The sequence below is a fragment of the Chlamydomonas reinhardtii genome, chromosome 14 (genome assembly GCF_000002595.2).
Source record: "Chlamydomonas reinhardtii strain CC-503 cw92 mt+ chromosome 14, whole genome shotgun sequence".
Lineage (NCBI taxonomy): Eukaryota > Viridiplantae > Chlorophyta > Chlorophyceae > Chlamydomonadales > Chlamydomonadaceae > Chlamydomonas > Chlamydomonas reinhardtii.
Window position 1 is genome coordinate 2,901,959 of NC_057017.1, and position 27,794 is coordinate 2,929,752.

Sequence of the window (27,794 nt, forward strand, 5' to 3'; positions counted from 1 at the left end):
GGGCAGGTGGGTGGGTGGGTGGGCGGGTGGGTGGGTGGGTGGGTGGGTGGGTATAGATGGGTGAGTATGCATGGGTGGGTGGGTGGGTAAAAGGGGGAGTGGGAGCGAGTGACACCGCCGTACATACCGCAGCTGTGACTGCATGTGCTCACACCAAGGGGCTCTCACGTGCGTCAGACAACATGGCAAGATCGTAGCACCATCAGTTTGGATGCTTAATGCATGTACGTGCATGTGTGAACCAGGTGGGGGGTGTTGCATTGAATCACTGAATGCAGGCCGAGGCGGCGCTTCATGAGGCCCGGTCCCGGGCCGCAGCTACAGCCGCAGGCGCTGCTGCTACAGCCGCCGCCGCCGCCGCCGGCACAGATGCGTCGTCTGTAGCAGCCACGGCTGCTGCTGCGGCGGCGATACCAGGGCTGCAGCAGCGCCTGAAGGCGGCGGAGGCGGAGCTGCTGGAGGTGGAGGAGGCGGCGGCGGCGGCGGCGCTGGGGTCGGAGGCGGCGGCGGCGGAGCTGGCGGCGGCGCGGCACGGCCTGCAGCAGGGGGCGCAGGTAGATAGCTAGCTGGGGGTGAGGTGGGGCTGGTGGCGTGTGTGTGTGTGGGTAGTTTATCCCAATCGCAAAGAAACTGCGGGTGGGGGCTACCTAAGAGCACGTATGGAGTGCGGCTAATGTTTTATATCATTGCATCAGCTAACATACTCTGATGTGACAATCTCACTGTGGCAGCAAGTACTGGACTCGATGCCCTGACTGTGACAAAGAATTGAAAGAGGCTGCTCATTTCACTCCACGCCTGGGGCCGTCTGTCTTGTTTGTGCCTCCTCGTGACCATATCATTGTCCTTGTGTTCATCTGAAGGCCGAGGCCGCTGACGCGGAGATTGAGATCCACAGCATACGAGCTCAGCAGCAGGCGCTGGAGGAGGAAGAGGCGGATGAAGGACGCGAGCAGGAGCAGGGGCAGCATCACAACCAGGACATGCCGCCGGCGGCGGCGGCGGCGGCGGCGGCGACGGCTGGAGCGGCAGTCGGGGTGTCTGGTCCGCCGTCGGCTATTATCACGAGTGCCGGCGGCGGGCGGTGGCGGCGCTACGACGCCGCGATTTTGGAGCTGCTACAGCCTCCGGCTGGATGGGCTGAGCACAGGGGCGGTAGCACAGCCGGCAGCGGCGGCGGCGGCGGCAGTAGCACAGCCGGCGGCGGCGGCGGTGGCGGCAATAGCACAGCCGGCGGCAGCGGCGGTGACGGCGGCGGCGGCCTGGCTGGACGGCTGCTGGGGCGGCTGTGCGACGTGCTGCAGGTACGGCAGCAGCAGCAGCAGCTACTGCTACAGCCACAGCCGCCCGCGGCTGCTACTGCCGGAAGCGCTGGTGTGGGTGCTGCTGCTACAGCCGCAGCAGCGGCAGCAGCCATTGCGCAGCAGCAGGAGCAGCTGCTACTGCCGATCAACACAGCTCTGGGCGAGCAGTGCGCGCTGGCGAGCACACTGGTGGTGGCGGACCGGCGGGCGGCGGAGCAGGTGCGAGTGTGTGTGTGCGCGTGCGTGTGTTGAATTTTGAATGCACGTGTACGTGTGTATCTGTACAGTCGCCCGGCGGCTGCGTGTGTGTTATCGGCGTGTGTGTGGTATGAACGAGCAAGGAGAACGGATGCAGAGGCAGATGCATTTGTTGGTATGTGCGCGCGTGCGTGCAGTATCCACACACGCGCATTCTCCCCACGCACCTCCCGACCCCCAACTTACAACCCCTCTGCCCCCACAGGTCATCGCGCACTTCACGTCGCGCCGTGTGGGTCGAGTCACGTGCCGCATCCTGGACGAGCAACAGGTGAGCAGACACCGAATAGCTAGCGGGCAGCTCGGGTGTGTGGGTAGCGGCCATTTAGCCACACGGCAAAGCTTTTGCACCTTGACATGAGCTACCAAACGAAACGTACGGTATGCAAGACATGTACGGTATGCATACAAGTGACCGCCCTGCCTTCCTCACCCGCACCATCATTAATGCCGGCAGGACGCGGCCGCCTGCTGGCCCTCCCCATCCGCGTCGTCCGCCGCCCCCGCGGATCCCGAGGTGGTGCCACTGCTTTCGCTGGTGGAGCCGCGTGTGGGGGTGGTGCTGCAGGAGGCAGCGGCGGCGGCAGCGGCGACGGCGACGGCGACGGCGACGGCGGCGGCGGCGGCGACGGCGGCGGCGGCGCCTGGTGGAGGCGGCGGCGGCGGCGGCGGCGTTAGTGGCGGTGCGGCAGGTGGCAGCGGCGGCGGCGGCGGCGGCGGCGGGATTTCGGCGCTGGCGGCGGCGCTGCTTGGCGGCTGGGGTCTGGTGGCGGACCCGCAGGTGGGCGGGGTCTGATGGGTTTGTTGGGGCAACGCAGGACAGTGGTGGCTGCGTCTTGGTTGCTTTGGGATTGGGATGGGCAGGTGGGCAGGTGGGCAGGTGGGCGGGGTCTGATCATCGTCTGTGAGGACACCGGGTATCCGGGTAGGTAGGTGGCGGGTAGAGCCTTTCAGGCAATTGCATCGGGTTCAGTCAGGCCGCCGCAAGGTCCGACGAGGTGCCCCATTGCTGTCGGCACACAGGCGGCACTCCGCGTGCAGCAGCGGCAGCGACAGCGCGGGGCGGCGGCGGCGGCAGGGGCGGCTCCACGTGCGCTCAACCTGGTCACACGCGACGGCGCCGTCTTCAAGAGCGACGGCGAGATTGTCGTCCACACCCCGCCACAGCAGCAGCGGCAGCAGCGCGCGGGTACAGGCGGTGGCGGTGGCGGTGGCGGTGGCGGTGGCGGCAGAGGCGGCGGCAGGGGAGGCCGACATCGGCAGCAGCCCCAGCAGCCCCAGCAGCAGCAGCAACAGCAGGCGGCGGCGTGGGAGGATGACCTGGAAGCCTACTGGGTCCGTTTTGCCACGTCAGCAGCTGCTGCGCGACCACAGCAGCAGGCGCCGCCGCCGCCTCCGCCCCAGCAGTACCAGCAGCAGCAGCAGCAGCTGCAGGGTCACGGAGCCTCCGTCGCCGCGGCCGCCGCCGCCGCAAACGGCCGCCAGGACGGCGGCCGGTGGCAGCAGGACCGGGTGCGTCAACACCCGGACCAGGAGCAGCAACAGCGAGAGCTGAAGCAGCGGCAGCGGCAGCGGCAGCGGCAGCGGCAGCGGCAGCGGCAGCGGCAGCGGCAGCGGCAGCGGCTGCGGGAGTGGGAGCAGCGGCGGCGGCAGCTGGCAGCGGAGCTGGCGGCGGCGGAGGCGCGGCACAGGGCGGCGGTCGCGGCGGTGGCGGCGGCGGTGGAGGAGTGCCGTCGATTGGAGGGAGAGCTGCGGGTGGGTGACTGGACACGGTTGGGTGGTTGGGCGGTTGTGTGGCTGGGTGGTTAGGCGGTTGGGTGGTTGGGTTGTCCGTTGTCCAAAGGCCAGAAGCAATGCTGCAGTTGCATCGTTGGCTGCATGGGTTCCTTGCTGGCTTCCTTGCTTTGCATTCGTCTCACGCTCCATTGCATCCGTGATAACTCAGGAGCGGGAGGAGGCGGCGCGCAAGGCACGCGGCCAGGCGGCGGCGCTTCGACGCACCGTGTCCCGACTGAGGGCACAGCAGCAACAACAACAGCAACAGCAACAGCAACAGCAAGAGGAGCAGCGGCAGCAGCGGAAGGACATGGCCCAAAGCCAGGGCCAGCAGGGGCAGGGCAGGGGCCAGAAGGGAGCGCGAGGGGGCGGGGCCGAGGAGGAGGAGGACACGTTCGTGGCAGCGCAGGTGCGTGTGTTTGCCTGTGTGCGTGTGTGCATGCGTCGAGGTGTCCTCTGCCTGCTGCCTCGCCTTGCTTTGCTTGCTTGTGTGTGCACTGTCTGTCTGTCTGTCTGTCTGTTTGTCTGTCTGCTGCCTGCAGGCCGCGCTGGTCGCCGACCTCCAAGCCGACGTGGTAGCGGGGGAGCAGCGGCTGGAGGTGCTGCGCCGCCGCGCCGCTGAGACCGCCGCACAGGCCGCTGCAGCTGCGGCAGCGGCGGCGGCGGCGGAGGCGGCCGCTCACAGACAGCGGGCTGGGTCTGCTGAGGTCACTGAGGCTGACGGCGCCGGCGGCGGGAGTACATTAGCGGCGGCGGCGGCGGCGCAGTTGCGGTGCCGTTCGCAGCAGGGCCGAGAAAAGGCGCTTGCGCAGCTGCGGCGGCGCGTGGAAAAGGTGTGGCCGTGCGCACCTCTGCGTTTCATCACTTCTGTATGTGGTAACCATGTTGTCATACGGTTCGTGCACGCTTTATGGATCCTTCATCCATCCATACGTGCGCTGCAGGCAAAAGCGGACAGCGAGGCCGCGGCGACACCCGCGCGCAAGGCCGTGGCGGCGGCGGCGGCGCAGCGGCGGGCGCTGGCGGCGGCGCAGGCGCGGCGGGCGGCGGCGGCCAAGGAGCGGGACGCGGCGGCGGGCCGGGCGGCGGCGCTGGAGCCGCAGGTGGGTGGGTAGGGGTTATGGGCTCGGCTGATGGACACGTACACTGGTGGCAGAACCGCACTTGCAAGTTACATGCATGCGACTGCCGCCATGCACCACGAATCGCATGCGTCAGCATGAATCCTGGAAACAACACGCTCCCGAAGACCTGAAACCACAAACTAAGGGCCGCCGTTTGTGCTTGCGCTCTTGGTCAGCGCAATGTCAGTGGGTGATTGTGGGTGATTGGCATTGCCTCCGCGCCGCTTTCTCCATTGACCCTGACAACAAAACTAGACGTGTGCGCGATGCATGCGCAGGTGGCGGCGGCTGCAAAGGCGCAACAGGCGGCTGCATCGAGCGCACGCGGCGCCGAGACGGAGAGGCGGGCCGCGGCCAAGGCGCTGCAGGTGATTGCATGGTCCGGTCCGTGGGTGGCCGGCTTCGGCACTTCTGTTGCGTTTCGGGTAATCCCAGATCCAATGTCGCAAACCCAGCATCTAAGATTCCTGTCTCGCTCCCTGCCCTGACCTGTGCTATTGACCTGACTGCTGCTGTGGTGTGCGCAGGAGACGCGCCGCCTGCTCACCAGTGCGACGGCTGCTCTGGAAGCGGCGACGGTGCGTGTGGCCACCGCCGCCGCCGAGGTGGCGCGGCTGGCGGCGGCGGCGGAGCAGCAGCGACAGCAGCTGGCAGAGACGGAGGCGGAGGCGGCTGCCGCGGCGGCGGAGGCCGGGGCGGCAGGGGCGCTGCAACCACCAGCCGCGGCGGCGGCGGCTAGGGCGCAGCCGCAACCGTCGGAACTGACAGGGCGGAGTCGGCAGCAGGCTGCAATTGATGATGAGGATAGCGCGGATGAAGATGATTTTGAGTCGCCAGCGCAGCCGAAGCCGCAGGCGTCCGGGGCAGCAGCAGCAGTAGCAGCCGGCGCTGCCGGCAGCAGCCGGCGGCGCAGCAACGGTACAAGCCGTGCCGGCGGCGGCGGCAACAGCAGCAGCAAGGGTGGCGGCGGCGGCCGCAACCGCCGCCGCTCGGCGGCGATCGTTTCGTCATCCTCCTCATCCGAGGACGGCAGTAGCAGTAGCAGCGGCGGCGGCAGTAGCAGTGGTGCCGAGGAGCCGAGCGAGGAGGGGGATGGCGGCGAGGTGGCGGGGAGGCAGAACCGAGGGCGGGGGCAGCAGCCGCAGCCACGGCGGGGGGAAGGCGTGGCCAGCCGCAAACCCAACAAGCAGCAGAAGCAGCAACAACCACAACCACAACAACCACAACAACCACAACAGCGAGTCAGGCGGCCGGCCAGGGACCGGGGCTTGGATATGGAGGCGGAGGGGGCGGAGGGGGCGGAGGGGGCGGAGGCTGTGGCGGGTGATGAGGAATGGCTGGCGGCGGAGGCGGAGGCGGTGGCGGCGCAGGGGCGGCAACTCGAGGCGGAGCGGGCGCAGATCGACCCAGCAGCACTGCAGGTGGGGCGTGTGGAACAGGGTTTGACGTGTGTTTTCCTCAGCAGTCCAACCCTTTCTCTATGGTTCTGCGGCATGCGACAAGAACACTCCTGGAATACCGCAACCCCCGCCATTGGGTTCAGCCACGCACCTCGCCCTGCCGCCAACACACCCCAAACAACGGCCGTGTGCATCCACGTCACTCCGCCCATCCGGCCCCCACGCGTGGTCGTGTCCTCAGCACTTCAACTCTCAGCCCATACGACGCACCCAACCCAGCCCACAAGCTAAGTGTCAACATGAGTCAATCAGTCGACCCTCCAAACCCGTACGACCCACCCGTCCCGTGCGACCCACCCAACCCGTACGATGACGGTGTGCGGCATGTCTGTGCTCCCGCATAGGGGGGCGTCTCGCGGTAAGAACCCCGCCGTGTGATACCGTAACCTGTCGTATATACCGTAACCCCCTACCCCATCCAGCGGTTTCAACCACCCCACCCGCCCTGCCCCGCCCATCCGGGCCCAAACATCAATCCCAACATCGATCCGAGTCAACCCACCCAGCCCATCAATGAAAATGTCGGGAACACGTGTGCGTTTGCACGCACGCACACGCACGCACGCACACACGCATAGGAGGACGTACGGGTGCTGCGCGAGCTGGAGGCCGCCGCCGCCGACACCGCCCGACTGGAGGCGGCGGCGGAGGCGGCGGCGGCGGCGCGGGAGGCGCTGCAGGGCGAGCGCTACGGCCGGCTGGCGGCGGCGCTGGTGCAGGTGGGTGGGTGGGTGGGTCAGGCATTATTGGGGGCGGGGCGGGGGTGCAGGTAGGCAGGGCGCGCGCACGCAGCACGTGACACACGCAGGCCACAGCGGTCACCCCAATCACGCCAGCATGTGTTGAAAGGAACACAATGTGAAGGCAACACAAGCGCAAAGACTCATCATGTTTGATGCAAAGCAGATGCTTGTTTGGGCTCATGCCGCGTCCCTCATAAATGTTATTGCCACATGATCGGACGGCACGCGCGCGCACACACACAGACACACACATACACACACACACACACAGACACACACATATACACACACACACACACACACACAGCACACGCGCACGCACACACACACACACACATACACACACACGGGCTTCGTTTTGTTGTTTTGTTTCAACACACACACACACACACACATACACACACACACACACACACACACACACAGACACACACACACACACACACACACACACACACACACACACACGCGCGCGCGCGCGCGCATGCATGCACAGACGTGTTGAGTCCTTCATGTCTGACCGCACGCAGGTGAACGCGCACCTGAGCCGCATCTACGGCACGCTCACGGGCGGCGCGGGCGACGCCACGCTGGCCTACACGCCCGACCGCGCACTGCTGCTGGCACACGGCGCCGCACTGGAGGTCAGGTGAGCGGCAGGCCGGTGGGTGGAGCTGCGGCGGGGGGGCGGGGTTACATTCATGATTAGTTAAGGAAGTGGGGGTAGTGGGGGGGAGCGGCTGATGAGCGGCTGATGCGCGGTTGAGCGTGTGCCGACTGTACGGTTGTCGCTCGGGGGTGGGGGTGGGGGTGCAAAGGTGGTACAGAGAAGTGTAGCGTGGGTTGGGGCACGGGGCTCCTGTGCACTCCGCACGTCCACCGCGTCACGGTTTCCGCGGTGCCGTGCGCGCCCCGCCCAATGCGGTGCGTGCGCTGCAGGCCCGATGAGCACAAGTGGCGGCCCTTTGCGGCGCTTAGTGGCGGGCAGCAGGCGCTGGCGTCCCTAGCCCTCAGCCTGGCGCTGCAGGTATGCGTGCGTGTGTGCGTGCGTGCGTGTTAGGAGTCCTTGGGGTCGGGTGCGGCGTCGTGTGCCGTGTTTCCCGCTTTTCTCCGCTCCGCGGTTCGCGCGTGACCTGTGCCGCCGCATTCGCGGCCCCTGAGGCACCCACCAATACACAAGTCCCGCAGCTGTAGGCAGGGGAGGGACCCCCTGCTCCCAACATGCTTCTCTTGTGTTGTTCTGTTCCCAACACGACCACACACACACACACGCACACACACACACACACACACAACCCCCCCCCGTCCATCCACACAGGCGGTGGCGCCCTCGCCCTTTTACTTCTTTGACGAGATAGACTGCGCACTGGACACAGCCGCAGCAGCCCGGGTCGCCGACTACCTCGTGGGCTCGGCGGCGGCCGCGTCGGCGCAGGCGCCTGCGGTGGCGGCGGTGGCGGCGGCGGTGGCGGCGGCGACGGCTGGAGCTGGCGCCAACACAGCTGGGGCAGCTGGCGCGGGGACAACGGCCGCGGCGGCGGCGGCGGCGGCGGCGGTGGCGGCGCCTCCGCCGGCGGCTCAGTACATTGTGGTCAGCCACAAGCCGCAGGTGGGGGGTTTGGGATGTGGGGTGGGGGTTGCGGGACGTGGGATGTGGGGTGTGGGGTGTGGGGTGTGAGGCGTGGGGTGTGAGGTGTGGGGGGAGTGGCCAGAGCTGTGGATAGCTGGCCAGAGCCTGGGGGGGGGGCCTTGCTCACGCTGAAGGCATACCGATGAGATCTTCCTGGACTCCTATGCGCTCACAAGGTAGTCAAGACCTGCACTGCTGCCCGCCGCAGGTGTTTGAGCGCGCCGGCTGTCTGGTGGGCGTGTACGGCCTGGGGGACGGTAGCTCGGCGGCGGTTGTGGCGGCGGGGCTGGCGGCGGCGCCGGCAGGAATGGTGGTGGGTGTGCCAGGCATAGGTGGGGGCGGCGGCGGCGGCGGCGGCGGCCTGGGTGCAGCAGCTGTGGTGGAGGGCGGGCTGATGCTGGCGAACTGAACCAGGTCACATTGCCTGTGTGTCGCTGTTTGGTGAGGAGCTAAGAGAGATTTAGTACGGTATGACCTGTAGCATTGCGGTGTGTGTCGTTAAGGTTTTACGGTACTGGCAACATCACCTGTGTGGAGGATTCCAGTAGGTTCTCAGGCTGCAGGGTCCTAGGTCCTAGGTGCGGCATGCTACCAGGCTATGTACTGGTGTAGGAGGCAAGACGGCATGTGGGCCAAGGACCAAAGCGTTTCAACAGAATAACTTAGAACAGGACTTCCTGCAAACAGGGTTTGGCCCAGTGCTGCAGCTCTTGTCATGTAACCCCCAGACCACTGGTCTGTGGCGCACGTTGCAGCATGATGTCCTGCAAATCGGATTTGGTCCAATGCTGAAGCTGCTGTCATATATAACCGCAGACAACCGCAGACAGGTCTGTGGTGCATGGTGCTGCGTTAGTGCCATTGGCTGCCAGGCGATGGCGCTCTGCGTTGTGAGGCTGTGGCGGGCTGCGGCTTGCTTGGCTTGAACCCACGGTATAGTGCTCGAGACACGCTTCGTGCGAAGATTGATGCAGTAACTAAGGCAGTATTGTGCAGGTCGGCAGCCAGCAGTGTGTTTGGGCGCCAGTCGTTAGCGGTCAGGCTGGACTGGTGGGCGGTGTGACGGTGTCTGACCTGGCCCGCGTCCCATGCGGATTTAGCGAGGTTAGCGCGTGAGAGAGCTCAAGCAAGCTTGTCTTGACTTGAGCTACTTGAACGACCTTTCATTTAGCGATTTCAGAGTCAACGACCCGTCAAAAGCAGCCGCGTAAGGCAGCCGAATAATTGTAAATACCGAGACGGAGCATGTTTTGTCTGTCGACCGCCTGTTCTGCTGGTCCGCGGAGCAAGGTACCTAGGCAGACCACTCGCGGGGCACGTGCGGGTTACATCAGCACACGGGAAGGCGTGACAGCCAGGGTGGGCGGTTTCTCTCCGGGCCAGAGATGTCCCACATGTCGTGCATGGGGAAACACTGTGTCCGTACCCGTTCCATGTCAGCAGGCAGCCGCCTTTGCGGCTTTGCCGTTGTAAGCCCTTGACTCTGCTGCGCGCTGCTGCTTTGTTGAAAGATATGGCACCGGTTGACCAAGGCTCCAAGCCTCCAAGGCGCAGAGTAATCAGGGAACGTGAACTGACTATGCTGCCAATTCGGCCCTACACCGCTCAACAACACCGCATATATGACAGAGTTTGGCTGGAGACGAAGGCAAGCCTTACATGGTAATCATGCTTGAAGAGCAAAAGCTTCCCTGCACGTCTAATAGCATGCACAGGTCATCACAGTCGTTGTGGCATCAATCCCACGTCTGCCGTAGCCCCCCCCACAAACAGTGCTTTTCTTGCGGCCCTTCATGCTTCACAACCGAGAAAGCCATTCAGAACGTCAGCTCTGAACCCAGATCTGGATTCACAACCACCCGAAGTATCTGTCAGAACATGTCCACAGTCATACGTGTCTGAAATTGCCCAGCACTTCGTCAGTCAAGTAACCGTGTAGAGGCTTGCACCGTGCGCGGCCATCACCCACTGGTGTGCGGTGGCCCGTTGTTCCCGCGCATTGCACTAACCTCAGCAACGTTCACACACTTGAACTCTACCTACCCCTAACCCGCGCGCACTGCCTCTAACCTCGCCATTCACACACACGCACCCAAGCGAACCTACCAGCCATGCCAGCCGCCCCTGCAGCTTCTGCCTCCGCCGCCTTCCCTGCCCACCACCTCTCCAACACCAAATTCTGCACACACACAAACACACACGAACACACACACAATCGACCGGGCAGCCCCACTAGTCATCCAGCATGCACAGCAGCGCCACACCCTGCAGGATCCAAAAGTCGCCATTGGTGTCGGGCCGGATGGGCAGGCTGACACACAGCACGAAGTTGGTGGACTGCCCAGTTGTGGACAGCACGCCTGCGCGTACGGACGTCTTGTACAGCGGGCACTCGTACTCCGTGGCCGGCGGCTCGTAGTCCCGCATGGGCTTGAAGTGGATCACCGGCAGCGGCGCGTACATGACGCCCGGCTCGCTCTCCTCCAGCACCTGCGCGGTGCGGTCCCAGCGCGCGCCGTCGATCCACAGGCCGTTGATGAGGATGCCGTCCTCCGGCACCTCGTCTTCACCGGCGGCGGCTGCCGCCGCCACCTGCTCCGCGCTCTCGTGCCGCGTGACCGCGAAGCCAAAGGACAGCGTGTCGATGGGGATGGAGTACTTGCGCGCGTGCATCTGCAGCACGCCCGTCATGAAGCCCTGCGGGAAGAAGAAGCCCGGCAGCCAGAAGCACTGCGGCGTGCCGTCCTGCAGCCAGGCGCGCATGAAGGTGATGCGCGCGTGGTAGTCCTTGACCCAGCTGGCCAGCGGCTTGAGGCTGGGGTAGGCGTATCGCGCCCAGGCCTCCGGTACTTGGTTGTTCAGCATGCTGTTATACATCGCCTCGAGCTCGCCACTCATCACCACCAGGCCTTTAATTGCCTTTTGTAGCTCCACAAGGCTGCTCGCCATCGCGCTGCTGAGCCGGTTGAAGCGGTCCATTTCTTGGCCCAGCACGACGCTCAGGCTGTTGAGCTGGCCCGCCTCGGTGCGGTCGAACAGTCCGAGAGCGGCCTCCTCGCGCGTCAGCAGTGGCGGCAGCGCGGCCTGCAGCTCGGCGGCCAGCTCCGAGACGACCTCGTCGCTGCCCTTGCCGCTGCTGCCGCCGCTGAGGCGCGGCTGGATGGACAGCACGGCGTCCACGAGCTTGCGCGTCTCCTGCAGCTGGAAGGAGATGTTGGCGTTGGCGTGCATGCCGAACACCTCGGGCGCCTCGGTGACGGGCAGGCCGCGGATGTAATCGCGGTAGTCGTCCAGGCTGCCCTCCGCGTTGGGCGAGTAGTACAGGCCTGCGGTTGGGGGCGGGCGCGGGGTGTGTGTGGTGTGTGAGGCAAGGAGTTGGAGCGAGTAAAAATGGGAATGGCGAGGATGCGGGCAGTTCAGTGTGAGAGGTGGAGCAGCTTCCTTTTTGCTTCGGGCTGGTCACACATGCGGGACTGTACCGGTTACACTCCATATGTGTGCACCAAGTCCCCGCAAAACCTCCACTGCCCAACCGCCCCCTGCCACCTCCCAACACCCCTGTCACCCCCCGTTTTCATTGGTTTTGGTTTAGTTTGGGCTGATATTTACAACCCCCCCTGCCCCCTGCCACCCCCACCACCCCAGGCTACCCCCTACCACCCCCTGCCACTCAACAACCTACTGCCAACCCCGGCCATCACTCGCCAACCCCACCCAACCGAACCCCGCCCTACCCCGCCCGGGTTTTGTTTGTCGTCTCCGTGTACCTGTCCTGTGCTGTTGTGCGCGACACTGAGCCGGGCGGCGACATTTATTGCTGACGCCGCTCGCCCTGCTGCTCCACAACACCTCGGCCCCCATCCCATAAGTATCATCGCTTGCAACTAGCGCCTCTGCCTCTGCCTGTGCTCCGCTCGTTTCATTTGGTTTGGTTTAGTATGGGCTGGTATTTACAGCCCCCCCCCGCCCCTTACCGATACCGCCCATCCACTCCCTGCAGCCTGCACTCACCACTGGGCGTGAACTTGTACGCCTCGTCCAGCACGCGCGGCGTGATGTACTGCCTCAGGATGGACATGAGGCAGCGTCGGTCCAGGTCGTCGGTGACGCGGCCGCCGTAGTTGATCTGCCCCACCACGTACTCGAGCGCCGGCCAGGGGATGTTCTCCTGCTCCGACAGGAACATGCGTAACGTCATGGCGCTGCACTCCAGGTCGCTTGTGTTGAACTCGTATCGGATGTTCCAGCCCAGCGGCCCGAACTTGCGGCGCTCCTGCACCACCGCGTGGAAGAAGCTGAGCGCGAACAGCAGCTTCTTGAAGGGCCCGGGCTTGGCGGGGCAGGCCGCGAGCGCCTCGAGCGTGAGGTCGTTGTAGGTGCGGTTCACGTTGGCCTTGACGCCCTTGGGCGGCTCATTGGTGAGCTTGATGCCGTTCTGCAGCACCAGCACCGGGAAGACCTTGCTGGGCATCGACGTGAGCCACAGCCGGAACTCCGGATGCACGCTGCTGCTGTCCTTGGACAGCTCCTCCACCTTCTCCTCCAGCCGCAGCATCCAGCTGCTGGCCAAGTGACAGTTCTGCAGGCACACCCAGTCACCGGTCTTGACGGCCTGGTTGATGAGCATCTCGGCGATGGGGCCCTGCCCCTGCCCCAGGCTGATCATGTGCAGCCGCTCGCCGGTCACGTAGCCGTTCTTCTCCGCGAAGCGCTGCAGCATGGCGGTGGGGTCGGCGCCCGTGGACAGGATGAAGATGATGGGGGTGCGGCAGGAGGTGTCAGGGAAAACGTCGTCCAGGCTCCAGGGCGGCGGCTCGGTGAACTCGGCGCCCAGCTTGCCGGACACGTACTGCGCGCAAGCGAAGATGAGCTTCTCCTCCCGGAAGATCTTGATCAGCAGCAGCTTGCAGAAGGGCCGCTTCTGCGCCACCCTGTCTTCCCAGCCCGCCGGCAGTGGCAGCTGGTGTGGCTCGTCTGCCTCGCACCAGGCGCGCCACTCGGGCCCGGCCGCCACCACGTTCTCCACCAGGCCCACGAACGGATCCGGCAGCACGTGCTCCAGATGGAACAGCGCCGTCCACATGGCTTGCGTGAGCCACTCCGGGTGCGGGTTGGCGCGCGGCGGCTCCGCCGCTGCCGCGCCCGCGCCGCGGACGAAGAAGCTCCACTCGGGCGCGGTGATCTCGGGCCCGGCGGACTCGTGCCGCAGGATGGAGGTGCACAGCAGGAAGCTGTAGAGAAGCTTGTGCTCCTCAAACAGGCCACGTGACACATTGTTGTAGATGAAGCGCGTGACAAAGTCGGAGAGCAGGTGCAGGCGCGTGGGCACGTCGTCGGCCTTCTCGCTCTTGTCGATGCAATATGAAAACATCTTGGCGAAGTATGACAGGCTGAACTGGTACATGGGCGAGATGAGGGAGAGGTCGGCCACCACGAAGTACAGGATGGAGCCGCGGGTGGCGGCGGGGCGGTAGTGCTCGCGCGCCTCATTGATGGAGCGCTCTGTCACCTCCGCCTCTTGCACACGTGCCTGCAGGGTTGGTGTGGGAATGGTGTTGGGGAAGGAGGTCAGGCCGAGACAGGAGGAGGGCATGCGAGGTTGATTGGGCTGGCGCCACAACTGCCATGCCCGGCAGGCACATACCGTGGCTCCCCTGCCCCTCTTCCCCTGCACCCGCACGCAACACTGGCCAAGCCCTCTTCCCTTCCCTTCCCTTCCCTTCCCTTCCCTTCCCTTCCCTTCCCTTCCCTTCCCTTCCCTTCCCTTCCCTTCCCTTCCCTTCCCTTCCCTTCCCTTCCCTTCCCTTCCCTTTTCTTCCCTTCCCTTCCCTTCCCTTCCCTTCCCTTCTCCCTGCCCCCTTCCTCTCCCCCTGGACCACCCACTCACCGAGATCACGCTGCTGGTCGTCTTGGAGTGGTTGAGCGTGTTGATGAGCTGCTCATCATCCAGGATGTTCCCGGAGCTCTCCTTGAGCAGCTTGAGGATCTTGTCCTCCAGCTCGCCCAGCATCTTTTTGTCGGCGCTGATGGACAGCACCAGCCGGTCCTTGGCCTCCTCCAGGTCGGGCCGCTCCTTGCGCACCACCTCGCCCAACAGCTGGTCTTCCAGCCCCTTCATTGTGACCGTGAAATTGATGATGGTGACCTTGATGCAAACCTCGGGCAGGTAGTGCGGGTTGGACATCTTGGTGGTCACGTAGAACCGGAAGTTGGGGTCGTAGTCGACATCCGAGTCGCCGAGCCGGATGAGCGTGCGACCGCCCTGCTTGAAGATGGCCTTCTGCAGCACCGGCTCCAGGGCGGGGTCCAGCGTCTCGCCCACGTCCTCGATCAGCACCGGGTTGCCGATGCGGATGGAGTTCTCCAGCGTGCGCAGAAAGTTGCCGTCCGTGAGCTTGATGCAGCGCAGGCCGTTGCGAGCCTCCATGGCTTTGATCCAGCTGTTGGCCTGTGAGGGAAAATTGAGAGGGCCAAAGGTTGGAGGATGGCGAGCTAAGGGCAGAGAGGGTAGAGGGGTAAGGGAGGAGGCAGCTTGCACGACACTGGCTGCTTGCCTAAACATCCCTAATAGCCATACGTAAGGGCAACACGGCTGGTTGCTAGCCTCTACCCACATCTTGTCCAGGTGCAGCCATCAGCCTCTCCCTCCCTTCCCGTCCTTTGTGTCCGTTCGATTCCGCCCCATTCCGTTCCATTCCATTCTGCTCCGCTCTGCTCCACTTTGTTCCGCTCCGTTCCACTCCCCTCCCCTCCGCAAGTCCACGTACCTGGCCCTGGGGGTCGATCATGAGCGGCCAGCGCTTGCCGCGGGTGACCAGGATGCCGTTGTCCACCGACACGTCATCCGTGGGCAGGCCCCAGATGTTCCACTCGCGGATCTCCACGGGGTTGCCCAGCGTGGTTCGCAGCGTCGCGTTGTCTGAGACCGGGATGCCCCGCTCCTTGCACTCCGCGATCCAGCCCGACACCAGCTGCTGACGGTACGCTCCCGTGAAGGCGCCGTAGTAGGCGATGCAGGCCGATGACAGGAACACGTCGCCCACCAGCTTGATGAGCTGCTCGCCAATGGTCTCGGCCGTGGCCTTCCAGCGCACGCCCTCATCGGCCAGGCCGCTGGTCAGCTTGCCCGCGCGCTCCAGGCGCTTGCGCGTGAGGTCGGCCTGGTCCGCCAGCTCGCGCTGCTCGCGCTGTGCGTTCGCGAGCTGGTTGCGCAGGCCCTCCACGCGCTCCTCCACCTCGCGCAACGCCGCCTGCTTGTCCTCCAGCTTGGCGTTGGCCTCCGCCAGCTGCGTCTCCGCCTGTGGGTGAAGGTTGAGTTTGGGTGGAAGTGAGGTTGGGTGGTGGTTAGGTTTGCGCGGTGGTTGGGCGGTTGGTTGGCAGGGGCACGCAAATGTGGGTTGGCGGATCCAGCCTGCACCTGTGGATGGCCTGGCCTAGCCCCGGCCGGCTCCCCGTCTCTCCTCTTTCATTCTTCTCCATCTCCTGTCTATTGACTCTCTTTCCCGCCTACCGTGCGCAGCGCCATCTTCTTGGGCTCCACCACCTTGGCCACCCGGTGGTAGGTGTTCATGGCTAGCGTCCACATGCACAGCGAGCGCGCGGCCTTGGACACCTTGGCCACCAGGTCGGGCGTGTAGGTGGGGTCCTCCACGTACCTGTGGGAGCACCCAATATAGTGCGGGGGTGCAGGGATGCAGGAGTCAGGAGGTGCGGCGTGTGTGTGTGTGTGTGTGCGTGTGTGTGTGTGTGTGTGTGTGTGTGTGTGTGTGTGTGTGTGTGTGTGTGTGTGCGGGCGCGGAAGGTGTGCGGCAGCAAGCTGGTGCGCTACAAAGGTGGCCAGGCACTGCATTGCACGTATGCAGTAGTGCTGTGGCCCCCCCTGCCCCTGCCTCACTTCTGCAGCTTCTTAATGTAGGCGTCCGGGATGTTGTCCTTGTCGAACTCCTCCAGTGAGCGCATGAAGTTGGAGTCGCCCAGCAGGCGCTTGGCCGTGTCCCAGTCCGCCTTCTCGCCCTTGAGCACACACACCGCCTCCATGGTCGTCTGTTTTGCCGAGCGCACGCGCGCACACACACACACACACGCACACACACGGCAAGGAGGGCAGCAGAAGGATTAGGTCGACAGGGGCGTGAATGCAAAAGAGTGCTGCAGCTGCATGGCCCACACGGCACGCCACACTGCCCAGCAGCACTGCCCCGCCTGGCTCCCCCCAGCCCGGCCCCCAAACAGCCCGCCCCAACTGGCATCCAAGCCCCACCCAGCCACCCACCTGCACCGCCGCGGGCGGCTTGGAGAAGGACTTGATCTCCACAATGTCGTTCTTGTCCAGCGCCTTGAGCGCCGCCATGGCGGCATTGAGCGCCGGTAGCGCCTCGTCCAGGTCGGCCTTGGCGCTGTCCGCCATGGCCTGCGTGTCCACCTGCATGGCCTTGACGTCGCGCTCCTCCGCCGCCACCACCTTCTTCACCTTCTCCGCCTGCTCCTGGTCTGCGGCCACCTGCGTATCGTAGGCGACAGGGGTTGGAGGGGAGTGGCAATGTGGGCGGCGGGTGGGAAGGGGGCGGTTTGCAGGGCGGATTACAAGGACATTGCACCTGTCCGTTCGCCTTGGGGCGCCTGCCTCCGCCTTAGCCCAACACCGCATGGCCTTTTGCCGTTTAGTACCCCATCTGCAATTCTCCATCCTGACAGTCTCAGCTGCATCACCTGCACACTTCATCCCGCCCCGCCTCTGCCATCCATTCACCCATCTACCCGCCCCATCTCCAAAACACATGCACCCCGGCCCCCACCCCACCCCCAACCCCACCACCCCACCCCAGCGACCCCACCCCCACCCCGAACCCCCAACTCCAGACGCCCGCACACCCACCTTGACCAGCAGCTCGGAGGTGGCCTGCGCCTTCTCCTCCAGGATGGGCTGCAGCCCCGCCAGCTCCAGCTTCATGCGGTCGACCAGCGCGTTGGTGTCGTTCAGTTTGTTGAGGCCGTTGAGCAGCCGGTCCTTGGCGGTGGCCAGCTCCTCGCGCTTGTCGTTCAGCAGCTGCAGGTACAGGTTGATGAGGTCCAGGTAGGACTTGGGCGTGGTGTAGTAGCGCCGCCGCAGCTCGGCGTAGAAGCGGTCGCTGGCGGTGGACACGCTGGTGTGGATCTGCGGGGGCGGGATGCGGGGTGGGGGATGAGGTGAAGGGCAATTGTTTTGGGGTGTTGGGAGATGAGGTTGGTGTTGGGTTTTGGCATTGCTTGAGGGATGGAGCTGAGGGAGGAGCATTGCAGCCCATGCACCTCCTATCATCCCTGCCATCACCCCACCACCCCTGCCCTGGGCCCACTGCACTCACCGTCACACACATGTTGGCCAGCGCGTCGCGCACGGTGTCGCCGCCCAGGTCGGTGCCAGCCAGGAACTTCTGGCTCACGCTCAGCAGCGCCTCCTCGGGCCAGGCGCTGAACCAGTCGATGGTGGTGCAGTTGATGAGCGAGGGGAACTGCCGGCAGCGCGCGCGGAAGGCCTCGCCCACGGGGCTCATCGCGAGCACCAAGTGGAGGTTGTCACGGACGCGGTTGACAAAGGCGGTGTAGCAGCCGTCCTTGCTGGGGTTGCCGCCGGTCGCGGTGACCCACTCGCGGATGTCCGCAACGATGCGGTCCTTCTCGTCCTGGGCGAACATGCCCGGGACCTCGCCGCTGTTGAGCATGTTGTTGATGTCCTCAAGGAAGCCCTCCTGGACGATCTGCGTGTCGCTGAACAAAAAGACAACGCTCTCGCCATCGATGCCCGCGGTGCGGTAGAGCTTCTTGAGGTCTTCGCGGAACTCGTTGGAGCCGTAGCCGCGCGTGAGCTCGATGGAGATGGTCTTGAAGCCGCCCATGAAGGCCGCGAAGCGCGTCAGGCTGCTCTTGCCGCTGCCGCCCACGCCCACCAGCATGGCGTTGCCGCGCGGCTGGCGGAGGATGCGCGCGATGCGGGTGATGTGCTCCACCGCGTCCATGAAGAACACTGCGTGCGAGAGAGGGCAGCGATACAAGTACAGGGTTGGGGAGGAGCGGGTTGGCACGTGTGGGTGCGGGTGCGGTTGGAGTGTTGGGGTCAGGCTTTGAAGCTGGCTAGGAAGCTGGGCATCACTGTATGCACCCCACCAACACACTTTCCACACAATCCTGACGCCCTTTACCCCCCCCCCACCCCACCCACCCACACACACACCCCACTCCACTCCACTCCGCCCCGCCCCGCCCCGCCCCGCCCCGCCCCACCCCACCCCGCCCTGCCCCGCCCCGCCCCGCCCCAACACCCTGGCCCACGCAGCCGCCACGCACCCAGGTTGAGGGCGTTGGTGTTGGACAGGTTGTACTCGTCCAGGTACTCCTCCAGCACCGCCACCACCTTGGACACGTCCTGCCCAATCTCCTCGTAGCGCCGCTCCTCGCGGTCCAGGCCCATCTGTGTTTGTTGGTTTTGAGGGTGCGAGTTTGTGGGTTTGGGTACGGTTTGCATGGTTTGTGGCACGGGTTTGCGGGAGTGTGAGCTAAGTAGAAGTGCGAATGTTGTGAACATGCTTTCCCGGAACCGCCCCGGAGACCCGGCTTGTGCGCCACCAACCCATCAAGCCGCCTCAGTGCTCCGCCCGCTCTCACCTTGATCCAATCTCCGAACATGACGTACTTGCCGTGCCCAAACAGCTCCTCATAGCTGGCGCTGCCCAGGCCGTGCTTGCCGGACAGCTCCACCAGCATCTTCTTAAAGTACTCCTTGTCCTCGTTGTTAATCAGGCTGCGAGCAGAAGGAGTGACACGAAGTGAGGTAGGGAAAGGGAGATTGACGGTGGGACGTGTTATTGTGGCGTGCTCAGGAACGTGTGGGAGCTCCTTGGATTTCAGGAAAGGCCAAGCATAACAGCAGGTATTAGCAGCACAGGCAGCCCCTGGCGGCGGCACGGCAGGGCACAGGGCAACGACAGCAGCCCCAAGCACTGCTCACCGGTCGTGGAACACGCGGCAGGACTCGTGCAGCCAAAGGCGCATGAGCGTGTCCTTGCTCTGGCAGGTGGTGGGCGTGATCATGAGCAGCCCCTGGAACACCTTGGACAGGTCGCGCAGGTTGAAGGTGTAGTGGCTCTTGGCGGGTGTGGGCAGCAGCTCCTCGGAAATCCTGAAGGAAGGGGAGGGAGAGGGGAAGGAAAAGGGGCAGGGGAGCGGTGAGGGGCAGGGGAGCGGTGGGGGAAGTGGGAGGGTGGAAGGAAGGGCAGCGCGTCGTGCTTTGATGGCTGTTGTTCAGCCGCCGCAACGCGCCCTGCCTCTGCTCCTTTGCCTTGCTTTATGACCACCATGCTCTCGTACTCATGCCGGCGGCTAGCCGCCAACACACCAGCCCGAAGTTGTGCGAGCTTAGTCTACAGTCCCCGCCCCAATTACCCCCACACCACACCACACAACGCGCACAAACATACACACACACACACACCTCCCCCCACCCACCCCCCATACACACCCACACACACGCACACACACAAATATAAGCACACACACTCTCCACCCACCCACCCACCCACCCACCCACCCACCCACCCACCCACCCACCCCCCCACACACACACACCCATACACACGCACACACACACACACACACCTGTTGTAGGCCTCCACGGAGCAGTTGACGATGGGTGAGGCGGAGGAGGACAGCTCCTTAGGGAAGTCGGAAAGGAAGCCGTTGAAGATGGCGGACAGGATGGTCTTGGTGGCGGCGTCGCTGGGCGGCGGCACGCACAACATGGTGAAGTGGCGCGCGAAGCGGGGGGTGATCTCCTGGCGGCCGCCGCCGGGCGGCGCACAGGCGGCGCACAGGGTGGTGTCCTCCACGTCCTTCCAGAACAACTTCTTGCGGTCGTAGAAGCCCCTGAGGGAAAGGGAAACGAAATTTGGACAGGTGTCAACATGAGGTAATAAGGCGGCGTGGTATGAACGTGAGGCCAGAATCATTTGAGATGCCTGGATGCCTGCTGCCCGCTTCCCCTCCGCATGTGCAGGCAACAGACATCCCCCGCACCAGCGCATCTTCCCCCCAAACTGCCCCATCCGTGACCAACAACCCGCTCCACCCCACATCCCCTCCCCACCGCCACACAGCCCCTCCCCACCCCCTCACTTGAAGTCCTGGAACTGGCGCAGCAGCTCAATGGGCGGCTGTGCGCCGTACTTCTCGCGCGCGGGCATGTTGACGTCGTCCACGAAGAACACGATGCGCTTGTTTACGGGCGCGCCGTAGCGCGTCTTGCGCTTCTTCTCTAGCTTGGACTCGATGAGCAGCTGCGTGTCCACGGCCTGCGTCTGCGCCGAGAAGTTGATGGTGTAGGGCACCACGTGCTTGCGCTCCCGTAGGTCCTCCAGCGCCGCCACGGTGATCACGGACTTGCCCACGCCCGTGACGCCGGTGAACAGCACCGAGCGCTGCGGCAAGGAGGGCGCAGGGGAGGGCACGGGGGATCGGGGACAGGGAGGGGGGAGCGGGCGCGGCATACCGTCAGCAGGTGGTTGCTTTAGTGGATTAGATGCAGTGGAGCAGCTGTAGTGGAATAGCTGTAGATGGTGGCACGTGCGGTGCTAGGCCCTGTGTGTCTTCCCGTGCCCATGCCCCTGCTGCTGCCAGCCCAGCCCACCACCCGCCTACCTGCCCACCCGCCAAACTCCTGCCACCCACCCAATCCGCATGCCTCGCCACACCCGACCCCACTCACCAGCCCCATCCCCAACCCGTAAACCCTTCCACATCCCCTCTGCCTGCGCTCCGCCAGTTTGGCTTAGTTGACTCAGTTTGGGCTGGTACTTACGAACCTCAAACATACCCAACCTCTTCCTCCGCTCCCTGCGCCCACCTGCACGTCCAGGCACGCCTCCAGCAGGTAGCTGAAGCGCACCGTGTCCACCGTGGGCACCATCATCTGGAAGTAGGGCAGGTCGCGGCGGTAGGAGAACACCGGCACCACCTCCGTCCAGTGCTTGAACTCGGGCGGGAAGCGCTTCTGGCAGTCCAGGTGGTGGTCAAACACCGAGCCGGAGCCGGGGAAGGCGCAGAGCGTCTGCAGGTGGTCGCGCGCGAACTCGTCGAACTCCTCCTTGGCGCTGTGGACCAGGTTGCCGCCCAGCGCCCACACGTAGCAGAAGCCAAAGATGCGGTTGAGCGCCATGGTCACCTCCTCGGGCTTGGCGCTCCACTGGAAGCCGCGCGACGGCGACAGCATGCTCTGCGTGTCAGATGCGCGGGGGAAGGGAAAAGCGGGAAAGGGGGAAGCGGGGAAGCGAGTTGTTTGAGAGGGGTGAATGGTTAGGCATGTGTGCGCATGAATGGGAGGCTCGGTGAACGTTCCCAGCTACCCGCTCCCATGCCCGGCCCCCCGCCTCCCCCCTCCGTGACCTATATGGTGGGCTTGGGCATACAAACCCACCTGCACCATGCCCATGCACTGGCTCACCACGTCTCGTGCTTCTTACTAGGAAGATTGAGACAACTCCTTCCCATCCTCCTCTTCCTCCCTTCTCACCTTTTCCCCTCCTCTCCCTCCCACCCACACACACTCCCACACAACCCCACACCTGCAGCAGGTAGGCCAGCGAGGTGGTGAGGTTGTTGTCCACCGTGGCGATGTACTCCTTGCCCTTCCTGCGCACCCACTCCAGCCCCGCGTCCACGTATGTGTCAAACATGGCGTAGATGGCCTCCGCCACCGCGCCCGCCGTCTGCGGAATAGCAGCCGGCAGCTTCTGCGCCGCCCAGGTCTGGATGTAGGGGCGCCAGCCCAGCTCCTCAAGCGCGATGTACACCATGCCGCAACGCGATACGGTGGCGGGCGAGGCCACCGCGAGATCCTGAACCTCAAACAGCATTCGCATCGTGGTTGGGTTGAGCTTGATGCGCTCGCCGTTGGGCAGGCACAGCGTGCAGTTGTCGTCCAGCACGGTGTTCATGTTCTCGATCCAGATCGCGTCCACGGGCCCGTCGAACACGACCCACTTGCGGTCGGGCGTGGTGTCCGCGACCGCGGAGCGGATGAGCGTGGAGCCCAGCCCGTCCGACCACTCGTTGGTGAGCAGGTTGTACTCGCCGTACAGCTCGCCCATCTTGATGCACTTGGGGTTGAAGGTGTAGGTGTGCGTGACCTGGTACTTTTCGCTGGGGTGGCGCACCTCGGCGCGCAGGCGCGTGCAGGCGCCCTGCAGCGTGCGGTAGCACTCGGTCTTGCCGCCGCCGGTGGGGCCCACCAGCATGACGCCGAATCGTACGTTCATTGTGTCGTACAGCTGGATGACCTTAGTCACGAAGCTGGCGGGCTGCTGCAGGCCGCGCGTGCCCAGCACGGCACGGATGCTCTGCTCCAGCTCGCCAAAGTCCTGATCAGGCACCACCAGGCCCGGGAAGAGGTCCGAGATGATGTTCTGGAAGAGCTCCACGTCGTCGACCAGGAACTTGGGCAGGTTCGAATCGCGCATGGCGCGGATTAGCACCACGTCCTCCGACAGGTCGGGGTTGGCGCGCTTGAGGCTGCCCGCCATCACCAGCACAGACTTGACGGCGCGCATGCCTGGCGGCGTGGCGGGGGCGGTGGGGGTGGGGGTGTGCGGGACGACCGTGAGGAGCGTGAATTTAGGAGCGGGCGTGGGCGTAGGAAAGGCGCCTGGCGCCGTGCTAGCTATTGGTAGACGGGCAGGTGTACGGTACCCTCCTCCCTCCCTCCTTCGCCTGTACCCATGCCCATTCCCAACCCTCCACAGCAGCAAACCGCAGCCCAGCCCAGCTCAGCACCCTAGCAGCACACCGAACTCGTAGTGGTCCTGCCCTCTCCCTCCCACCCTTCAGCCCCAGCAGCTCACCGAAGTCGTGATGGCCCTGCCCTCCCTCCCTCCCTCCCTTTCCCGCCTGTACCCATGCCTGTGCCCATTCCCAACCATCCACAGCAGTCAAAGCAGCAAAGCAGCAAATCCCACCCTTCATCCCCAGCTCACCAAAGTCGTAGTGGTCCTGCTGGCTGAGCTGCTCGCTGGACAGCTTGTACAGCTTGACCATCTTGCGGCTGAGGGTCTTGGAGTCCTCGAAGCCCTCGCTGAAGAGCATCACCTCCGCCACCAGCGCGTAGTCCGGGATCATCATGGCCATGGGCCGGAACAGAGCCTGTGCAGGCAGGCAGGCAGGCAGGCAGGCAGGCAGGCAGGCAGGCAGGCAGGCAGGCAGGCAGGCAGGCAGGCAGGCAGGCAGGCAGGCAGTGTGTGCGTGTGCGTGTGTGTGTGCGTGTGCGTGTGTGTGTATGTGTGTGTGTGTGCGTGTGCGTGTGTGTGTATGTGTGTGTGTGTGCGTGTGCGTGCGAGTTTGCGTTTTTTTTTGAGAGTGGTAGCTAGCCTCTCCCTTGTGCTGCACACATACCGTACGGTATACACCCACCTTGAGGTTGTCGGGCAGCTCTGTGCGGCCGGCGTATCCGGGGTTCATGGTGATGAACACGCCGCAGGTGGGCACCAGGCGGATCATGCGGCCCTCGAAGTTGAAGGAGCTCATACCGGCCTTGAGCGCGTTCTGGATGGTCAGCAGCTGCGGGGGCGGCAACAAGGGAAGCGGCGGGGGCGGAGAAGTGAAGAGGAGGGGTCAGCAGAACACATGCGATACTCACACCTGCGCTGCGCGTGTTTTGCCAACTCAATGCACCAAAAGCCCCAGCCCCAGCCGCCATCAAGCCAAACATCCCCTGCGCCCACACCACGTCCGAGCCCACACATCCCACCCCCCACGCCCATCCGTACGGCACGCCACGCCACGCCTCATCGCCCCCCCCCTGCACACCTGCTGCGCCACCACCGACAGAACCTCGATGTCGATGCGGTTGAACTCGTCGAAGCAGGCCCAAGCGCCGCACTGCGCCAGGCCGCTGAAAAACTTGCCCATGAACTTATAGTCCAGGTTATCACCGCAGTTGAACACCACGCAGTTCACGCCCAGCGCCTTGCCGAGATCCTTGGTGGTCTCGGTCTTGCCCGTGCCGGCCGGCCCGGCCGGCGCGCCGCCCAGCTTGAGGTGCAGCGCGCCGGTGAGGGTGAGGTAGCAGCGGTCGGTCATGGGTGTAACCACCAGGCGCGGCTGCGCGCCCAGGTACTCGTAGGCGTACAGGAAGCGCGCGTTGACCTGGCGCACGATGAGGTCCTCGTTCTCGAAGTAGTAGCGGAGCTGCATCTGCCACTGGAAGTCGTTGATGTCGGTGACGTTGCCGGCGTATAGCGAGTCCACGATGTCGCGTGCGTGCACGTCGATGGTGATGAGGGCCGCAATGATGCGGCGATGCAGGCCGGACAAGTCGCCGCGCACCAGCCGGGTCAGGTCCGCCAGCTGCCGCACGTTGATCTGAAATTAAGGGGGTTGCAAAGGTTGATAGCAGTATTTGTAGCGAATTTAGGGTGTGTGATTTGTTTATGGGGAGTGGGAGGCGGGAGGCGAGCTGAGAGGGGCTGCGGAGAGGCCCGTGTAGGTAGGCATGGCTGCGGCATGCACATGCCAGTAGTGCTCCACCACAAGCAGCCGGCGGCCGGGGCAAGCGGGGGTGCCCCCCACACCCACAGACACCCACACCCACACACGCACACACACATACACACACACACACACACACACACACACACACACACGGGTCACCACAGCCACGCGAAGCTCGGTCGGTATCGGCAAGTAACTCCGGCGTCGTCTGGGCGGGCTTTCGTTTCGTTTTTTAACACACACACACACACGCACAGGCACACACACACGCACCGTGCGGTAGTCCCCAAGCGACTGGTGCGGGTCGGGGCTGCGCAGCGTGTCCTCCACGCCGTGGCACCAGTACACCTGGCTGACCGCGATCACCAGCTGCGCAGGCTGCTTGAGCACCCAGCCGCTGCGCGACTCCTCCGGGTAAGACACCCAGCCCGCCTTGGCCAGCTTCTTCAGGTTGGCTGCGGGGAGGTGAGGTGGCCGGGGGGTGGGGTCGATTAGGAGTGGGGGCCACATTCATGATTAGTGAAGAAGTGAAGGCGTAGCCAGGAGCAGTTGGGGCGGGGGCGAGGGGCGAGGTTAGGGCTGAGAGGAAGGGGGATTCAGGTGAGGCTGTGGTGTAGCAACGGCCTGCCCAGCTCCTGCTCAAGCCGCCAGGGCCCGACATAAGAGCCAAAGCCACAGCCGCAACCCACCCACAGTAGGGGCCCCGCCACATGCCGCCGCCCCCCCCCGTCACCACCCACCAATCATGGCGCTCTCCACGTCACCCAGCCACTTCTCCACATTGCCGCGCGCCTTGGTGTTCTTGCCCAGGCTCACGCGCTCGCCCTCGCCCGAGATCATGGCGAAGATGTCGATGGACTTGGGGTCCTCGCCAAAGTCCAGGCGGCGGATGCCGTCGAAGCACTTGCCCATGTGCGGCTGGACGGCCTGTGGCGGCGAGCGTGCGGCGGTGCGGTGACGGCGTGGTGAAGCAGTAACGTTCGAATTTCGGCTCAGCTCGTACTCGCACGACTGCAACACTCATAAGTGTTTGTTACTGTATGCTTGCTGCCGCCAAGCCGTACTCTTTTGCACCTTGCCCGTTTGCCCCGCGCCGCCTGCTGCCCCCCGCCCTTCACCCGACAATACAACCCAAACAAGCCAAACCACACACGCACGCACACACACAAGCACACCACCTGCACGTTCTTGGTCTGCGCCAGGATCTCCAGCAGCTCGTCGTTGGACAGGAAGTAGAAGCGCGGGAAGGCCATGCGCTTGGTCTCCAGGTAGTCCTCCAGGTTCTTCTGGATCTTCTCAAGCGTCTCGTTCGCCTTCTGGAAGGTCTCCAGCACGCCAGGGTGCGTGCCTGCCATGAGCGCGTTGGGCCGGTCCTTGGTGCGCCGCATGATCTCTCGCAGCTGCTTGTCCACCTGGAAAAAGGCCTTGGCCTCCACAGGCAACTGGCGCTGGATGTCCACGGCGGAGAAGATCGGCTCGAGATACATCCAGGCCTTCTGCACCGCGACCCATTCGTCCAGCGTGTCGGCGAAGAGCGTCAGCTGCCGCTCCACCTTCTCCACCTCGGGCCGGATGCCGGTCACGAAGCGAGAGGCCAGGATGGTGGACATGGTCACCATGCTGTCCTCCAGCGCGATCTGCGGTTTGGAAACGGTTGGAACGGTTGGAGGGGAGGGGTTGTAAATACCAGCCCAAACTAAACCAAAACCAGCGACAAGGAGCGGAGCACAGGCAGGGAAAGGGAGTGGAGTGGATGGAAGTTGGGAGTTAGGGGTGGGAAACGGGAAGAGGCGGGAAGCTGCGCCGCCGGTGCAGCCAAGCAAGGCCCTCGCCGCGCCCCAGCTGTGTGCGGCCTGCAGCACCGGCGCCCAAGCCCACCTGGATGTCCTCGATGCCTCCCAGGATGAACACGTCCTTGCTCTCCTTGTACGGGATGACGTTGAACTCCAGGTCCACCCACTTGTTGGACACCTGCGCGAGGAAATGGGGGCGGTGGCGGCAATGGAGGGGCCTCAAGAGCTGACAGAGGATAGATGGCACCACGGCTGGCGGGTGGCGGCGGCGATGATGCTAAGGTGCAGGGCAATGTTGCGGTGAAGTACGGTGCACACACGGTGCGCCGGGCGCGCACTTGTCGTTTTCCTTCCAGCGCACACGGTGCCGATCCCTTCCACGAATGCGTTTCTAACAAACGACCGGCTACAGATACTCGTGCCGTTTTTTGCCCGCTCCCTCGCTCCCTCCCTCGCCCTCCCGCCCGCCCAGCCCACCCCCGCACCTTGGCCAGCAGCTCCTCCAGCGCCATCTCCTGCGTGGCCTCGGTGCTGATGGCGCTGATAGCCTCCTTCCACGTCTGCACCTTGGCGTCCAGCAGGATCTGCAAAACACAGGGCGGGGTGGGAAGTGCGGGAGGCGGGAGGAGGACCTTAACGCAATGTGCGCTAGAGCGAGAAAGGGGTGCCTGTACGCGGGTAAGCGGCATGTTCAGTTATTAAGAAAGGTCTAAATCACAAGGGACAAAGAGCTCTCCCCCAACGTCATAAAACACGCGCGCACCTGCAGCGTGAAGCTGCCGTCGCGAACCAGCTGCTGCCCGATGGTGTCAAAGATCTTGGACCAGTGCCGGTCCTTGAGCGCGCGGTTGCGCAGCGCCGCCACCACGGGCAGCAGGTTGCGGAAGTCGTCCACGGCGGTGCGGAACTGCGGCACCAGCCGGTTGGGCGGCAGGCCGCGCTCCATCTTGTACACCTGCGCGGCGTGGCGGCGGTGGCGTGGGGTGGCGTGGTGTGGAGGGGAGGGGAGGGCGTGGTGGAAGGGCGTGGCGTGGCATGTTCGAAGGACGTGGCGTGGCGTGGTGAAAAGGGAGCATGAGACGTATGTAACGTACCCTCCCCCGTACCCTCCCCCTCGCCCTCTCTCCCCCCTTCCCCCCCAACCCCCCCTTCCCCCCCAGCCCCCCTCCCCCAACCCTCCTCTCCCCTTCCCAA

At 64.5% G+C, this 27,794-nt stretch overlaps 2 protein-coding genes across 2 annotated transcripts in view; one reads left to right on the forward strand and one right to left on the reverse strand.

Annotated features, from left to right (window-relative positions):
• The first annotated feature begins 218 nt into the window (after positions 1–218).
• CHLRE_14g627500v5 (uncharacterized protein) lies at positions 219–9,930 on the forward strand. Its single transcript, XM_043070314.1, has 15 exons — positions 219–554; positions 864–1,523; positions 1,768–1,833; positions 2,020–2,343; positions 2,586–3,317; positions 3,508–3,747; positions 3,881–4,171; positions 4,283–4,441; positions 4,741–4,830; positions 4,990–5,883; positions 6,501–6,641; positions 7,196–7,314; positions 7,605–7,692; positions 7,984–8,274; positions 8,504–9,930. The coding sequence occupies exons 1-15, from the start codon at positions 273–275 to the stop codon at positions 8,702–8,704; spliced, it is 4,578 nt and encodes a 1,525-aa protein (XP_042916987.1). The 5' UTR covers positions 219–272; the 3' UTR covers positions 8,705–9,930.
• An 8-nt stretch (positions 9,931–9,938) lies between these two features.
• Positions 9,939–27,794, reverse strand: part of CHLRE_14g627576v5 (uncharacterized protein) — a 26,290-nt gene continuing 8,434 nt past the window's right edge. The window contains exons 17-41 of the mRNA XM_043070315.1: positions 27,364–27,555; positions 27,086–27,184; positions 26,686–26,778; positions 25,986–26,444; positions 25,548–25,734; positions 25,081–25,262; positions 24,124–24,678; positions 23,728–23,874; positions 23,295–23,460; positions 21,888–22,873; positions 21,170–21,538; positions 20,443–20,744; positions 19,927–20,193; positions 19,280–19,450; positions 18,937–19,072; positions 18,619–18,742; positions 17,640–18,298; positions 17,171–17,449; positions 16,568–16,795; positions 16,190–16,338; positions 15,806–15,950; positions 15,063–15,593; positions 14,183–14,743; positions 12,307–13,825; positions 9,939–11,621 (exon numbers count right to left, since the gene is read on the reverse strand). Of these exons, the coding sequence (XP_042916988.1) occupies positions 10,528–11,621; positions 12,307–13,825; positions 14,183–14,743; positions 15,063–15,593; positions 15,806–15,950; positions 16,190–16,338; positions 16,568–16,795; positions 17,171–17,449; positions 17,640–18,298; positions 18,619–18,742; positions 18,937–19,072; positions 19,280–19,450; positions 19,927–20,193; positions 20,443–20,744; positions 21,170–21,538; positions 21,888–22,873; positions 23,295–23,460; positions 23,728–23,874; positions 24,124–24,678; positions 25,081–25,262; positions 25,548–25,734; positions 25,986–26,444; positions 26,686–26,778; positions 27,086–27,184; positions 27,364–27,555 (9,600 nt within the window). The 3' untranslated portion in view covers positions 9,939–10,527. The remainder of the gene's footprint in view (positions 11,622–12,306; positions 13,826–14,182; positions 14,744–15,062; positions 15,594–15,805; positions 15,951–16,189; positions 16,339–16,567; positions 16,796–17,170; positions 17,450–17,639; positions 18,299–18,618; positions 18,743–18,936; positions 19,073–19,279; positions 19,451–19,926; positions 20,194–20,442; positions 20,745–21,169; positions 21,539–21,887; positions 22,874–23,294; positions 23,461–23,727; positions 23,875–24,123; positions 24,679–25,080; positions 25,263–25,547; positions 25,735–25,985; positions 26,445–26,685; positions 26,779–27,085; positions 27,185–27,363; positions 27,556–27,794) is intronic.

Bases quoted from the DNA above. Each gene is read 5' to 3' on its own strand.
- CHLRE_14g627500v5 (XM_043070314.1), top strand. From the start codon at position 273: ATGCAGGCCGAGGCGGCGCTTCATGAGGCCCGGTCCCGGGCCGCAGCT. The intron at 3,748-3,880 runs GTGCGTGTGTTT...TGCTGCCTGCAG, and splicing joins ACACGTTCGTGGCAGCGCAG to GCCGCGCTGGTCGCCGACCT. The intron at 4,831-4,989 runs GTGATTGCATGG...TGGTGTGCGCAG, and splicing joins CCGCGGCCAAGGCGCTGCAG to GAGACGCGCCGCCTGCTCAC.